General features: G+C 38.5%; 1 protein-coding gene and 2 long non-coding RNA genes across 9 annotated transcripts in view; 1 reads left to right on the forward strand and 2 right to left on the reverse strand.

Moving 5' to 3' along the window:
- CABIN1 (calcineurin binding protein 1) overlaps positions 1-16,207 on the reverse strand; it is a 107,820-nt gene that overhangs the window by 49,472 nt on the left and 42,141 nt on the right. For all 6 annotated transcript variants that reach the window (XM_032128507.1, XM_032128505.1, XM_032128506.1 and 3 more), the window contains exon 30: positions 11,190-11,303. In XM_032128507.1, coding sequence (XP_031984398.1) covers positions 11,190-11,303 — 114 coding nt within the window. The remainder of the gene's footprint in view (positions 1-11,189; positions 11,304-16,207) is intronic.
- Positions 124-9,527, reverse strand: LOC116453261. Its single transcript, XR_004243730.1, has 2 exons — positions 3,711-9,527; positions 124-3,586 (listed from the first exon to the last, which is right to left on the reverse strand). It is a non-coding gene; the product is annotated as an uncharacterized LOC116453261 (long non-coding RNA).
- Positions 11,236-12,094, forward strand: LOC116453260. 2 transcript variants are annotated; one of them, XR_004243729.1, is made up of 3 exons: positions 11,236-11,323; positions 11,419-11,608; positions 11,896-12,094. It is a non-coding gene; the product is annotated as an uncharacterized LOC116453260 (long non-coding RNA). The 2 variants fall into 2 exon arrangements; XR_004243728.1 differs by lacking the exon at positions 11,419-11,608.

Raw genomic sequence — 16,207 nt, forward strand, 5'->3', positions numbered from 1 at the left:
ATTTTTTCCCACTGGAAATACTTCAGTCACTTCAGGATCACTGAAATAACTGGAGCTCAGAGATTCTGAAATGCTGTAATAGCTAGTTATACTATTCATTAAGAAAAAAACAAGCAACAAACCCCAACACACACTTTTTATTAAACCCTTAGTGTAGTCTGTCAGGAGGAATAAATCAGGTATGTGTAAACAGAATTCATTTTAGCTGTTATACTGAGCTAATTAAATTATCTCAAACATCTGAATACTTAAGAAAATGCCATTGTATTAATGACTCCCACTAGTTTCAGTCTACTAAGCAGATCATAGTCTAAGTGCTAATACACTTTGAATATACACACAGGGAGCAGCTGAAGAGACAAAGATTTAAATAGAAAATGACCTGGTAGGAGTTTTCAGTTCTGATTTTTACTGTGTCAGCAAACCAAATAGCCAGCAAAATTCATAATTCATTCTGAGTAACTGTTAGGAAGAGCTTCAAGTGAAAAGTTTGTGGTGGCTTTTTTTTTTTGATTTTGCTTCCTCAAACCTATAGAAAAATCAAACAACTTCATAAAAGCTGAATTTGTGAAACTTTATTGACAGAAGGTGAGTAAGCAAACTGGAGGAGATGAAGTGGAGGCAACTGAAATGAACAAAGGCCATAAGATCCTGGAAAAAAGCCATTTGTCACTTAAGCTCTTATAGAAATTCCCTTGTCAGATCAGTCGTACATCTGAGTGTTCAGAGGAGCAAGCTGAAATACTGACCACTATTGGGCTTCATTACTTTCACTCACCCACTCAATCCCATTTTGTTTTAATTCCTTTCAGGAGGCTGAGAAATTCACCTTTTCTAAGTGGTCAGCCCCTGCTGTTTCCCATAGTAGCTACCAAGCAAACTCCAAAAGTGTTCATATTATGCCAGGAAATCCTACCTCCTCCACAGGAGCCAAAGAGTCTGGAACAATATTCAACATTTTTACTCCTCTAACTTTAGGAATTTTGCCAAAAGATGGAGTACTATTACTCAGACAACTCCTGCTTCAACTGCTTATCACTCTGCACAGTGATAACTGCAGTCAGCTAGCAAACTGGTCAGCCTACACAGCAACAAATATGCTCTTACCTATCATCATCTGCCACCTTATTGTCTCTGTCTTAACCTTTTTAATTTGGCCAGTTATATCTTGCTGTAGCCATTAAGTTAAAAACATTTATCTATAAATGCTGCCTGTTTGCACAGGTACACACAGACTGGCACCATGGTGCTCTCATCCCACATTTTTCTGGTTTCATTTTTACACTAAGGCAGTGTATATCCATGAAAAATACTTATTATCCTTTTCCAGAGAACTGAAATTCCTGGAATATTTCTCATGAAATATACTTCTTCTATAAAATAAAATTAATTTCACCATTAATTCTCTTCTTTCCACAAGGATGAAAGTTAAAATAAATTACCATAAGTCCAGGTAAATTAAAACCATCACTGGTGCAGAATGAAATGCTCACAGGATTCCAGAAAAGCAGGATGAGCTGTTTGACTGATGGAAGTGGTTTTGTGTTCCCTTACTGCCATTTGGGGTCTTTTGCCTTCAGAGTGAGACTGGTATTTTTACACAGACAAGATACAGGAATGAAAACAATCTGCCATACCTGGAATATGGAACAGACAAGTGCCATACTGAGCAAGATCAGATATAGGCTGGTATCTACCTCAAAAGCAGTCCTGGAAATATCCACAAAATTGAATATATAGAAGAGGAAACTGCCTTGGTTAACATCACAGAATCCTCTCAACATACAGCTGGTAGAAGCAGCTCATCAAAAAGCACAGCTCATCTTGGCATGATCACACAGTTTCACCTAAGAAAGAAGCATTGAAGAAAACTTCCCTGAGTATGTCTTGATTCTGGCTCTACATCCATTTCACAAATATTCCTCAGAGTGATGCCACCAGTTTTAGAACAAAAGAAGAGGGTACTTAAAGAAAACAAGGTACAACTTCACCACTCCAGACACATGCACATTATTTGCCTGTTCAACATTCTTGTGTGAATTCCACACATGGATATTAATAGGAATTCTGTGTCAAAGCTTTCAGAGAGAGACTGTAGGAATTTGTAGGAGAAAGGAAAGCTAAAGACAGCCAACTAAAGATTCAATTTTATGTCTTAGATTTTCTTCAAAGATTCCAGATTTAGTCTTTTCTGGTTTTGTTTGCTTTGTTTTGATTATGCACAGTCTACACTGATGTAACTGTTCTTGCCATTTATTTCCATGATAAAACTAGGAGAAATAATTCATAGTAAGAACCTGCAAAAACTAGTCTGGTAACTGGATAATAGACGTATAACAGACATATAATATAAAAACACGTATTTTAAAGACCTTTCATGGATCACTACCTTTAAAACTCTGTTCTCCTACTGTATTTAAAAATCTCAAGTTAGTTAAAAAATCCTATTCAAATTATTTTAAGAGGAAAGAACCCAATCCAAGTGTAAAAGTAACCCCATTAAGTGTCTAAAGGTAGCTCTCCCACCTGTATCTGATACACAGCTAGCAGATGGAAAAATCAAATTATGGATTTATTCATTACACATTTGTAAAAGGACACTCATCACACAGTATTCCAGCAAGTCTCCATCTTTCAAATACTGTTCAGAGTGGGTGGAATGGTTGCTGCTAGACTTTTAAGATCCAGGTTTAAAACAAACTGCTTTATGTCCTCTAACACACTACAATCTCCATGACAATCTCTCTTCCGTAAAGCAATACCTTCCTTTATTTCAAGGTTATTTGTTCCCTTGCTTACCTTTGCCTAGAAATTCATCTACTCAACAAAAGAAGAAACTTTTCCTAGGGAAACAGAATGGAAAAAAATAGCTGTTTAATATCCACTGGCACAAACGACAGTCCAAAACTCCATGCTCGTATCTCCAGGGATTTAGATTTATTGGCATCTTTACTAGCTGGGTCTTGGAAGCCTGCAAAGTTGGCCAGAAAGAACAGCGTGTATATATTGAGACAGAAAACTCTGTGAACGACAGACATTTTTCACTGATGAGTTCTGTTTTTCCAAGAGGATGGAGTGAAGAACTGTAAATAACATGTTGGGCAGAGGTTGAAAAAGTTATCTAGCTTTTTATAGGCAACTTTAGGACTTCATTGCTTACTGGGTTTCTGGTCTCAAGCCAATCACTATGAAAACTGCACTTGCACAGTTAACTCCTTGCTTACCTTTGGTCCCAGAGTTGGTATTAAGGTTGCATAAGAAACTGAGCACACATGAGAGCAAGTGAGAGAGAATGAGAGAACAAACTCCTCTGTACCTACTAAAAACATTCTTTAAACTGTTAGAAAATCAGTGGACAAGGGATGTATGAGTAGAAGTACATTAACTTTACAAATGGAAAAACAAAGGGCAAAGATGGAAAATGGCTTGTTACTGACAAAAGAACAATTATCAAGGGTAAAGTCAGAAAAGAAATCATTTAACTCTGACTGTACGGACAACTTGGATCACACTTTCCTGCTTCCCCTTTCCCCAGTGGAGGCCATTTACCAAGTTAGACAAGAAAAACAACGGACTTGTGTGATTACTTGACTAAATATGACTACTTATATTATATTATATTACTTACTTATACTATATTATATTACTTATTACTTACTTATACTATATTATAATACTTACTTATATTATATTATATTATATTACTTGACTAAATATGATTACTTGACTAAAATATGATTTTTGAAAAGCTACCTTTTTCCACATAGAAACAGTCTGCCTATTTCAAACACAAAAACCTCAGTAAATTCAGTAAGTCAGAGTCACTAATCTCTCATACATTCAGTTTCATAAAATTGACTTTCAGTCATGGTTTGAGAAAAGGGCCAGGCTATCACCTTATTATGCATTTTAATGAATCAACTTGTCCAAAATTTAAGTGTTCATTAAAAAACAAAAAAAAAACCCCACCCCAGTTTCTAGATTTGATGAAAAAATAACCTTTTAAATAAGAACTATATTTAACCAATGAAAATATGCTTTCCTGAATCTGCAGGCAGGTAAGACAATTATTTTTTTCAGTAGGAGTTCCTCTATTCTGTGGCTCAAGGAACATTCAATGATGGGTGCTGGAAGCATCATACCTGTAACATTATTTTGCTCTGCAGAAGATACAGTGAAGGAAAATGGAGAAAATTAGCAAAGACCAGAAAGGAAGAAGAACAAGAAAGAGGATGGGAAAACACTAATTTGTTTTCATTTTTCAGTCTTCCAAACTTTAGCTTGTACTGTAACCATAAAATATCTGCCATTTATACAGCTGACTGTATTTACAAATTAAGGCATATGATCATACAATCATTTGGCCCAGAAGGGACTCCTGGAGGGTTTTTCATTTATTCCTCAGCAGTTTTCCACACAAATATGCGTGGAAACACCAGAAATGTTTCCTCACACAGATGAAGAACAATAGCTTTATAATGCCATTATTTGGGAACGTAGGAAAAGCTATGAAATCCTTGTTAAAATTCCTGGGGCAGCAGCCAGGCAGGCAGTGTGTCAGCTCCAGCCCAACTCCGAGGCAGAGCAGCAAGGTCTCTTATCTCTGCCTAAGGAGAGCCTTGGCTCCCCCAGGCCCCTCTGCAGCAGAGGCTCCCCACAGCAGGTGCCTCCCGAGCACAGCCCAGCACTGCTGACACCACCAGTTCTGAACTGTCACATCATTTCCCAGAGTAGCTTGCTCTTCCCTAGCACAAGGAGAAAATATGTAGCAGAAAGATGTCTTTTACTGGAGAGCTGGCAGGAGGATCTGCATTACTGAACAGCCCTTTCACAAAGCAGAGCACTCGCTCGTGCTGGGCCTATTCCTGCCCAGGGAAAACACTGACATTTCATGGCTGTAATATGGGCATCTCCTGAAGAGATTAAAGACAATTCTATCCTCTAAAGTAGGTAGGGATTTAACCATCTCCTAACCAGATGTCCCTATCTACCTAAAATAAGCACAGAAAAGAAAAATAAGTAGTAGGGAAAAAAAATTAGACTATTATTATATGTTGTCATTATGGTATCATTACTATTTTGTTTAGTGCAACTACACAGTGTTAATGGTGGAGGTCACCTTTTCTAGACACTTTTTTTTTGCATATTATATGGTACTAAGTCTAATAACTCTCTTCAAGCATTACCTAGTCACTGAAATCAAAGTGTTGGGGTTTTTTTTAATGATTCCTTTATGGTTTCTGTTCCCTTGAGGTTGCCTAAAAATGGCATCCAAAACACTCAGAAGCAAGAATGACAAAACTGAGTAACTAAACCCTTCTGCTTCTGGGATATGACTTGTGATTTCTTTTTTTTGTTTTTTAATTTGAGTTGGCAACCCTTCATACTCATTTTCACAAAAGGTGTTAGAAGCACTAAAAAGACCAACATTTTTTTCAGAACCAATCCTGATCAAACTAAAACATAACCATTAATTTTCTTAGAGCCCCCCCATTAAACTCCAACTCTCACCATGCTGAGGGCACAATCTCAACTCAATGGATGCACAGTAAGTTTCATCAAGTTTTTTCCATTTTTCCCCAGTCTGATTTAAATGGCAGTAGTTTGGTCAGAAGGCTCATGTTCCACATAGCAGATGTCTAGGAGCTGGAAGCACATTTGCCAACCAAAAAGAGACACATCAACTATGAGCAGGAGGAGAGTAACTCAGATCTCTCACCAGCCAAGGACAGGAAGGAAAGCAGAGTGGTAAGATTTCTACAAAAGTGGCTTTAGTCTGCTGTTGCCTCCAGTTCCAAGTTTTTCAAGTACATGGCAGGAAACACTGAACCTTAGCTTTCAGTCAGGTTGTCTCAAGCAACCTTGAAGAGCTGCCCCTTGGCATTGCATGCTGTTTGGGGGTTCTTCAAGCCAATATTAGTAGCAAACTCAGACTGGGCAGAACACACGTCTAAAATAGGTTCAGAGCATGGCTAAAGGATTTCCCTCTTCCCTTGGATGATACATAGCCAGTTACCTCTAACAGAGACATTAAATTCTGTAACTAATCTTTCATTTTAATCGAAGTCATGAGAATCCTTAATGCTGAGGTTACACTTCAGGAAATGGGAGAGAAACAAATGACGGCTGTATTGGATCAAAAGAAAATCCCATATATTCACTCAATGCCATATTTTTGACAGTGACCAGTAATGTATGTACAAAAACAACTGAGGCATAAAATGAAATTTCCTTGATAGAACAGCCCAGCTTCCAGGAGAGCTGAGGCATGTTGCCTTTTTGTCCTCTACATTGGGGACTTCATAAGAGCCTTCTTTTCTACATCTCGAATTCACCTGTACAGCTCTGGTCACACAGAATCCCAAAACTGCACCCTGCTCTCCTTTTCAGAATTAGCTTTCCTCTTAAGACAGACAGATGTAACTCTCAGCCTGGAACACAGCTAAGGAAAGAACCTGCTACACAGAGAGTACCAGAGAAAGCTCCCACTGGTTAACACCATGATGTATAATAAGAACTACCTTTAGAAACTTGCAGCACCAAATTTAGACTTCAACTACTTAAGCGTCCAGAACTTGCCCTTCTGCTCAGCAGAGTCTCCTGCCAGTGCTCAGTCACACTTGGCTCAAACAAAGGCAAAATAAAGGAAATCACTGCTGTCTTCAGCTTCAGGCTCTCAGTGGATGCCCCCACCTTAATTTGACCCTGCTTGCTCAGACCGCAGAATGAAGGGCTTTACACATACAGAAGAGAATTAACACACTGCATTGCTTTTGGAATTAAAAATAAAACAATTATCCATAACAGTTTGCAGCAAGACTTCAAGCACATCAACATCTACATTGTAGTATATAGGGTGCATGCACAGCTTTTGTCTGTGGGGAACAGTTACCAAAGATGGACATCAAGATCTTTATTACAACGGATTATTATTACCACAGATGATGTGCCAGGAAAATACAAATAGAGTATATTAAACCATATGGAGAATTTGCTGGTATGTGGAGCTCAACCACCAAAATGCTTCTTCCACAATCCCTACCCACCCACAGCCTGATGAATGCCCATCATCTGTGCACAAAGTTTAACTTTGTTTTATTAATAGAAGCATGAAATCTGGATATATAAGAAAGTGCCCTACTATATAAAGCAATATATTGAGATTTTTTCCTCCTGCTGAAATAATTTCTAATTTAGTTACTATAGAAACGATCCTGCAGCCATCCTCAAAAAAAAAATCTCTGTATATATCTACACTCACACTGAGAAAAAGAAGAGGAGAAAAGCTGGAGTGTACCTGGACATGCAAGAGAGAAATGGCCAAACAAAACAGATTTGACAGTAGTTTATAGGAACACAGCTAAAACTCCTGAAAATCCAACAGCAATATTCATTCATACGATCATCATCACTAACAAAGCCATGGACATGCAAAAACCTCTGCTTGTAAAAAATCAGGGCCTTTCTTTTCTGCTTGGGAAACAATGCAGTAACACTATTTTTTCTCAGAACTGAAAAAGGGAAGTTCTGAGCATCCTGACATTATTCTAATACATCAAATGAGAAGAAATCAGGGCTAACTGAAAATGCCCTTTTTGCTCATTTAAGTCGCATATGAGTGACAGCTAACAAATTATACAACAGCCCGTGACACACAGATCCAGACCAACAGTTCTGCAGTAAAATTTAACAAGAGACAGCTTTACCCAGGTTTATTTCTTTTCATACAGTGCTGTCATAAACATTTCATAAATAATTCTACTAGGAGTATGCATGATTTATAAAATGTCTGGGAGGAGCTGCTAGCTTTCCCTCTTGTACTCTGTTGTTTGTACTTGTAAAATTGAGTCAGCTGTAATTTCAACAACCCTAAATCTTCTATACAAGAGATTAAAAACACCAGTGCTACTTGCTCCAGAAGAAAAAGGTATTCCAGTAGTAAAGTATCTACAGAAAACCACTGAGACATTCATTTAACTCTTTTGTATCATGACGGCTGAAGACTTCTCAAAATAAAATCAAATGCATTTCATGGAAGCAAATAAACACTTTAAGTGAAAGGTTTCTGTTGGAAATAGCCCTGGGGAACATAAAAATGATTAGAAAATCGTAAGGTTGGCCATTTAATTTCTAAGATTAGATGAGACTACTTTTGTAGAGTGCTAGAATTTGTGTTTTATCACCCGACTCTGTATGTGAAGACAGGAGCTGGGACAGTGGGCTGCACCACCATCTGTACAGGGGATGACACACCAGAATGTGCTCTGAGCACTGACCCAGATGGTGCAGCTCAGTCGATTCCCCACTGCCTGGCCGGGAGCTTTGCATGAGAACAGAATTGTTGTGGTTTAACCCAGGCAAGGTCAAGGCAGAGCTCAGAGGTTGTTTTCCAAGTTGTTCACAGATTTAGGTTTGTCCAATTCTGGAATGTCAGCTGACACCACTGGCTTTTTGTCATGGGCACTTGTAGCCCTTTCCCTCTCAGATCTGGATTTTCTCACTGTGCTATGTCTGTGTCATCTGTTCTGGATTAATGCCACATGCTTCACACAATGTTACTTGAAGAGGATTTTGAAAATATAGCTGGGTAGAAAATGAGACCACCAAAACATTTTATCATGCTAAACTCGTGCCTGTTACCAGGAAGACTAACCTACATGCATGCAGGAATAAGTCAAGATGTCCCCACAACTGAGACACTGGAGTTCATCCCCAAACCAAAACTTCTAAAGCCTGGAGACAGTGGTCTGCATGGAGGACTCCAGACTAACACTACCTTTGTATGTTGACAGACCCAAGTTCAAAATGAAAATATCATTTACAAATACCTTCTGCCTTTTCTAACAGCATTCCCAATATATTGCACTGGGCCAGCATATGAAGGTTGTCTTTTCTCTCAAAGTGTATCTAATTTCTGATTAAAGAAATCAATTATGGGAATTGTGTTTTTGTTGATTTACAAAATAGTACTATTATACTGCTGTCTAGTATCTATATTAGGACTTTTCACCCTTCAGAGTTTAAAAATATCAGTATGCAGAATAAGAAATAATTACGTTCTGAAATAATGCTAGAAAATTCCAGCTAGGAATATAGTGGAATTTCTTTAAATTAAATTAGCTAGCATTAGCACTCAAAACCTAGACACAATTTGGGTCAACCATTGATCTCTCTTAATGTGGTAATTCACATTTTCAAGTAGAAACACTCCCTTATACACACCTCTCAGTTCCCTACTGCTCATCTTCCTCACACATTAAAACAATACTTTTGACACTTAACCCTGCAGTGATGAACAAGTCAGCCTTGGTCATGCAAAGTTCACACTTGGCTTGAAGCATGTTGAATAATTCCATTAATTTCTACAAGAATACTTGCGCTATGTGAATCTGAGTCAAAGCATCCACCAGTTTGAAGAGCTAATCACAGCAGGATTTTTGTAGGGAAAACTGGCAGACAGTGCAGGGAAATAACCACCACAAAGCCACCAATTGTAGCCATCAATCAGGTCACAACTGTTTAGTCTACCCTATCAGGCTGTGCCCTGGTTTCAGCTGGGATAGAGTTAATTCCGTTCCTAGTAGCTGGTACAGTTCTGTGTTTTGGATTCAGTGTGAGAATAATGTTGATAACACACTGATGTTGTAGTTGTTGCTAAGCAGTGCTTACTCTAAATCAGCTTCCCAGGCTCTGCCAGTGAGGAAGTGCACAAGAAGCTGGGAGTGAGCATGGCCAGGAAAGCTGACTCGAACTGGCCAGAGGGTAGAATAGAGGTATGTATATAAACCAGTATAGAAACTGGGGGGGAACTGGCTGGAAGGAGCTGGTTGCTGCTGAGGAACTGGTACATCAGTCAGCAGGTATTGAGCAGCTGTATTGTGCATCACTTGTTTTTCTGGGGTTTACTCCTCTCTATTTGTTATCTCCCTTTTCATTACTATTATGAGAATATTTTACTTTATTTCAGTTTTTTAACTTATCTTAGCCCATGGGCTTTACCTTTTTTCTGATTCTCCTCCCCATCCCATGGGGGGTGCGTGGTATTTAGTTGCTGGCTGACAGTACTTGTTAATCAAAACTTCTCTCCAGAAAGATGTATTGATATAGAAACCCTTTTTGCAGACTGATCCATGACTCCATTTTGAACCATTGTCAGTATTCCTTAGTTGTTTAACCCATGTGAGGGATTATAATCAGAGAAAAGCATTTACCTTGTACTCAACAGAGGTTTGCAGAGGTGCTAATTAACACAACATACAGCAAAAATGAAGATAGATGTTAAAAGATATAAAACTGAAATAAATTTCACTATTACAATATTAAAACAGAAGCACTGGATGGGAAAGCAGAGACACAAAATCTTGTCACTGCCATCACAGGCAACCACATAACAGATACGGACTGTACTCAGCCCAGAATGACAAGCAGAGCGTCTCCAGGCTCTCACCACGCACCGCAAACCAGAATTGCTAAAGAACCCTATCACAAAAGAACAAAAGGCACAAAACCCTGGAACATACCACAGAAAAGCCAAAGATACCAAAGACAACAGCAGTGGGTAAGTAGCAATCACAGCAGGGAGTTTGATAGATGAACGCCTATGTAAGTCTCAGAAGTACTGTGTGTCCCATGCCAGTGAGAGGCACGGACACCCCTGTGGCAGGTACCACAGACACAGGGACAGTCTCTGTGACAGTGCTGCTGCCTCACTGTGGGACTTGGAGATACTCTTTCTGCTGAGCCATGCTACAGAGAGGAGAGCACAAGAAAACTCATTCCAACTAATTTCTTAGAGCAAATAGCACTATTTTTCCATCATGAGACGTGCAGGTTGAGTTGAGAAACAATAAACAAGGGGATAATTAAATGAACGAAATTAGAATTTTTAAAGAGGGCTCAGCCATCAAGTATATGGTAAAGGATGCATAACTGAAAAATGTTGGTGCTTCTCTCCCCCATGGTTCCAAGCTCATCAGAAATAATCCTTCTAGTGTGGTTCCCTTCAAGAGAGAGATATTCACCCAGTAAATATCCCTGTAATTCTCCTTTCCTTTAGCTGCTCATGGCATGTTTAACATGCCTGTGTGGAATTTCACATCCCCAACCCCTTGCAAACCTTTCGAATGAGAAACAGGTGTTCCAGGGATGGCTGAGAAAGCACACTGTGTTTATCAGCTGTGTAAACTTACGTTGAAGAAATTTGTCTTGTTCCTCTCACAGAAGAGGCCCTGTGCAGGCATGTGCTTCAGCTGCTGCCAGGGCACCCCGCTGCCCAGAAGCACGTCCCGGGCCCACTGCAGGTTCTGTGGACAAGACAGGGCAGGTGAGTTGCAGGCAGGGGATGGAAATGCCACAAGTGTAAAACAAAGTACACATTTATTTATTAACCTGCAGTGGCTTTTCTCATTTTCCATGTAGCTGCTGTTCCAACAGTATTTGTTCTCCCCACACACTCTCCGGAAGCACCCCCAGCTCTTCCCTCAGGCCAGTTACCTGCAGGGAATACCTACCAGAGCTGAGGCCTCGACCCTCAGGCTTAAACTGCAGCCTTCTTCTAGTGAAGTGGTGAATTCAGACCTTTTACCCATACCCAGCCATTGCCCTCCACGTAAGTTCACTTAACCTCCCTGGAAATTCCATGACTGTCATCAAACTCGGTTAATAGTGCTCAGTGAATTAACAAGAAAGTATCCGTAGGGGACTAAATGATAGATGACAACCAAAAATTGATAAAAGCACTATCACTCTAAAAGTTCCATGCATGAACTTCTCTTGTGTAGCTGAGAACTAGGGACAGCTGTTGGCTCCAGGCAGAATGTTAGCAACAGATGGGACAATTATTAATTGTAAGATTTCACCGATGGAAGCTTTGCTTTACTTCATTTTTTACTTCAGGGTTTGAAAGTGGCATTTGAGTCGCATTTGACCAGCTTTTGTATGGACAACTTCACAAGACAGGACATGAAAGAAAGAGGAAGATGTTTGGTTCACAGAGACAAATGAGAATGTTGGACTCTAGCTTGTGTTCTGTGGACTGGAAATACACTTCTGTGAGTCATAAATGTGATTAAATCACGTCCATGAAAGAAGCGTATTCCAGCTGTGATATCCTTTTTTTGTGTGTGTGTGTTGGGATTATTAGAAAAGTTCTTATCCCGTGTTCCAGATTATTTTTGTTTATGAGACTCTGGTGAAACAGTAAAAGCTCTGCTCAATCATCAGTGGCTTTGTCCTAATGACAGTAATCATGCAGAAATCTCCAATGTCTTACCAGAACTGGAGCATCCCCTCTGGCAATTATGGATTCATGTGCAAGGGAGCTGAACACTGGCAATGCTAACCAGACATTTACGGGTGTCAAAAGCCCTTCATTCAAAGAGCTCCTATAGGTACTTATACTGGACCTTCATGATTATAGTGTAGCATTAAGCAAATGGATTTGGATAGCTTTCTTTTGGTATGGAACAAATACATGCTCACTCATAAACATCACAAGGTACTTTCTGGCTGGTCACAGGAATCAATAAACTTAATTATTGCCATTGAGTGTCAAATTTAATTAAGACTGAAGAAAGCAAAGTACGTAAACTCAGCTGCATACTAACTTTTTTCTACATAACTTCTTTTGTAGTATGTATTTCTCTAATCCTGTTAACCCTGAAAAATACTTGGAAATACATACAGAAGAAAATACAACACAAGAGAACTTAGAAAAATCTGGTCTTCCATGAAAGTCATCTTGTTTTGAATAAAATCAAAACTCAACAAAAATAAGCCTATTCTAACATCCAAGATCCAGGCACATAAAATGCTTTATTTTATGGTAATCATAGTCATCAGAAATGTAAATTAATTCCAAGTGTGAAAATGAAGTAAAACTCGCCTAATGTGTGGTAATCTGAATCTTACAGTTAAAACTATCACATAAAAATTCAAGGAAAACAAAACCCTTAAGAAAGTTACCATCCTACCACAAAGCTTAAATCTAAAATCCCAGTCTAATGAAATGTTAGCTATGGATGTATTCCCGAATCCAAGTTTTACAAGGGAAAGGTTAAGAGATCACTAATTGTAGCGTCATGCTCTGGTGCTGGGATGTGCTGTGCACATTACACTGACCATCCACAGGCATGTGTTTGGTACACATAATTCACAGGCTTTTATTGACCAAGATGATGGCAGTAACGCAGCTAGGAGGAGAAAAGATCATTCAGACAAATGGGGCAATTACACGGTAACTTCACACAATCAAAAATAATAGGAATAAAAGACATAGTTACAGATTTTCCACTACCCTTCTCCTTAAATCAGCATGATCGCTTATTCCCAGTAAATACGCCTGAGCAGGTCTCAACTCATTAGATTTCACAGAGTCTGCTCTGATTGATTTTCAGCTGATGAAGTTATTAGGAGTAGGTGAAGGGATCCAGGACATAGCAAAAAGGATTTATTCTTCTTGGCGCACTGCTTGCCAGTCTGAAATGCTGGATTTGGCTGTCTGACTCAGGGCAATTATGAAATACTCTTTCCAGTTCAGCTGTTGCCTCCCACATCTTTATCACCCCAAGATTCAAAGACAAGATGACTGACAGGGTACAGTAACTTGCAAAAAAGCTGAAGTAGAAAATGAAAATCTCCTAGGGTCAACCAAGTAGAACTCTGAGTCACCCGGGATGGATACCCCTTAACTCAGAAGCACCTTTACCTAAATTGGAAACTCCACAAAGTGTTTCTGAGAGGTGAACAAAACACTCCAGTATATTTTAATCCTTCCCTCTGTTTTCATTTACAGTCCATTAGAAGGCTTTGTCTCAAAAACCTCCTCCTACTCCTGCATCAAATAAAAGCAAAATAAAAAGACTACTGATTTGAAGGGTGGCCTTTTAAATGAACTGTTATTACCAAACTGTTTCTACTTGGTTACATCTATTATGCTTACAGATTGATTGTATCTAAGTATATATTAAGCCTACATACATATAATCTTGTAATTTTTACATGCATGTATTATGCCTAGTTTGACTAACTTGTCATGTCACTGACCTTACGTCACACCTAACATTAATATCCCCATTAAGGGCTCTGCTAATAACAGACATAATAGAACATACAAACTTAAAAACTCACACGAACAGTATTCGTGAGCAGATTCTTCCAGGATTTACAGAGCACTTTTTATTTTGAGATTAAAAAAGGCATGTAAGTAAGCATTTTTATTTCCTGACAACCTGCGGGTTACAGATTATCAGACCAGTTCCACATTCTGATACATAAGGACCAGAAGGAAATACTTTTCACAAAGTTACACTGACAAACAGTATCTTGCCAAGTCCTAACTTCTCCTTCCAAACTGTGCCAACATTCATTTTGGAGATAAAAATCACAAAGGATGAAGACTTTACTTCAAGAAAATGTTAATGGGAAACTAAAACTACTGCCCAAACTGGCAGTGAAGTAACTTCTTAAAATTCATCCTTACTTCCCCGCACGTTTACTCTAACTAAAACCAGCTATGTATAAATTTGCTCTGATAACAGACTAAAACAAAGAAAAATAGACTCCAAATATTAAGCTGGATTTTGCAGGGGAAAAAAAAACCCAACAGAACACGTAGCCAAACAAAATGTTCAGAATTTGGAAAGATGTTTAAAAAACTCATCAATTTGAGTTGATAGTTGCTCAACAACGATCTTCGCTTATCTCACAACAGCAAAACCAGGAAAACTGTAAAATGGGAGAAAACAGATTGCACATGGAAAACTTGTTTTTCTGTGCACTATGGAGACCTGCCAATCCTCTCCTTCTCCCAGCCAACCATGAATTTTGGCCATCAGTCTAAATTCTTCATGCAAATTCCTGGCGTTGGTATATAAATGCTGAATTTTCCAAGATGGTTATATGCATTTAAACATTATTTCAGTTTTCTAAAATTTACCACTCTGCCCCCCAGCAACACAACCTGATGTAATTTATCTCATTTTTTTAAATCAGGCTTATCATGAGTATATGTAAGCATAATCCTTACTCCAGTTACTGCTGAAAATGCATAGATCCATTTTGTGTTTTAAGTTCATGCAGGAGTGTAACTTCCACTAAAGACATAGCAATACGCCATTAAAACACAGACATTTGACACTGCTCTACAAAAGAACCTGAATGAGTCAATAAAGAAAGAAAACGTAAACCCCATGTGAAAATATGTAGTATACATACATCAATAAGAAGATTTTTTCAAGTGGCTGTTCATTACGCACAGAAATAATAAAAAAGGACAGTAAAACCCAAAAATGCTCGTTGAAGCCAGTCTGGTAACTGCTAGGCTCAACCAGGCAGGATTCAGTTTTTCTGAGTTCCAAGAGGAAACAGATTTAGACAACAATGTGTATTTCACATAGAAATCCATCACTGAGTTGATATTTATATAAGGAGAGAGATATGAAAAGTAAAAGAGAAAGCTTCATCAGGGAAAAATAATAGAAGAAAATATTTTGCAAGTAGTTCCTCAGGCAAGGGCATGCTATTTGAACCAATAAATTGAAAACAGGCAGCTTTTTTTGTTGAATGTTGATACAAAATCTTGTCAGCAACAGTAATGACAGATTGCAGAAATCTATGGCTCCTATTCATTATTAGCTCCATGGAAAAATTAACAACTGCTACATACAAACAGTGTAAGAATGTTTTCAAAACAAGCTCTCTATAGAAAAGGGTAATATTTTTCTGGATAATCACCGTACAGACAAATGGAATATTCATCACCTTCCAGTAGGTTGGTAAGACATGCTTGTGTTCACTTTGCAGTGACACTGGTGATGTGTTTTCTACCACAAGGCCAGGGGTACAATTTGTGTTCCTACCCTATTGTTCAAATAAGCTTCAGTACTGGTGGGGAAGAAAATTCAGGAAGCCATGCAGAGCAGCATATGACCAAATACAAGACTTCAAAATATAAAATCTGGGAATTCGAACCTTAATTATGACAATTAGTAAAATAACACTGATAATTTCAATAATTTCAATGTACTACTCCTACACATTTTACTAACAAAGACCCAGGATACCCAGAAAGTTTGTCTGTGTCACATGCTGTGTTTACACAATACTGATTAATTTCTGCTTCCAAGTCACTTTTCAGTCCACTTACCCAGTAAAATAAATAATTGCTGTCATTTTTATGAGAACATCTTAATTTATGTGACATATCTAA

Source organism: Corvus moneduloides, chromosome 18 (assembly GCF_009650955.1).
Source record: "Corvus moneduloides isolate bCorMon1 chromosome 18, bCorMon1.pri, whole genome shotgun sequence".
Classification (NCBI taxonomy): Eukaryota; Metazoa; Chordata; class Aves; order Passeriformes; family Corvidae; genus Corvus; species Corvus moneduloides.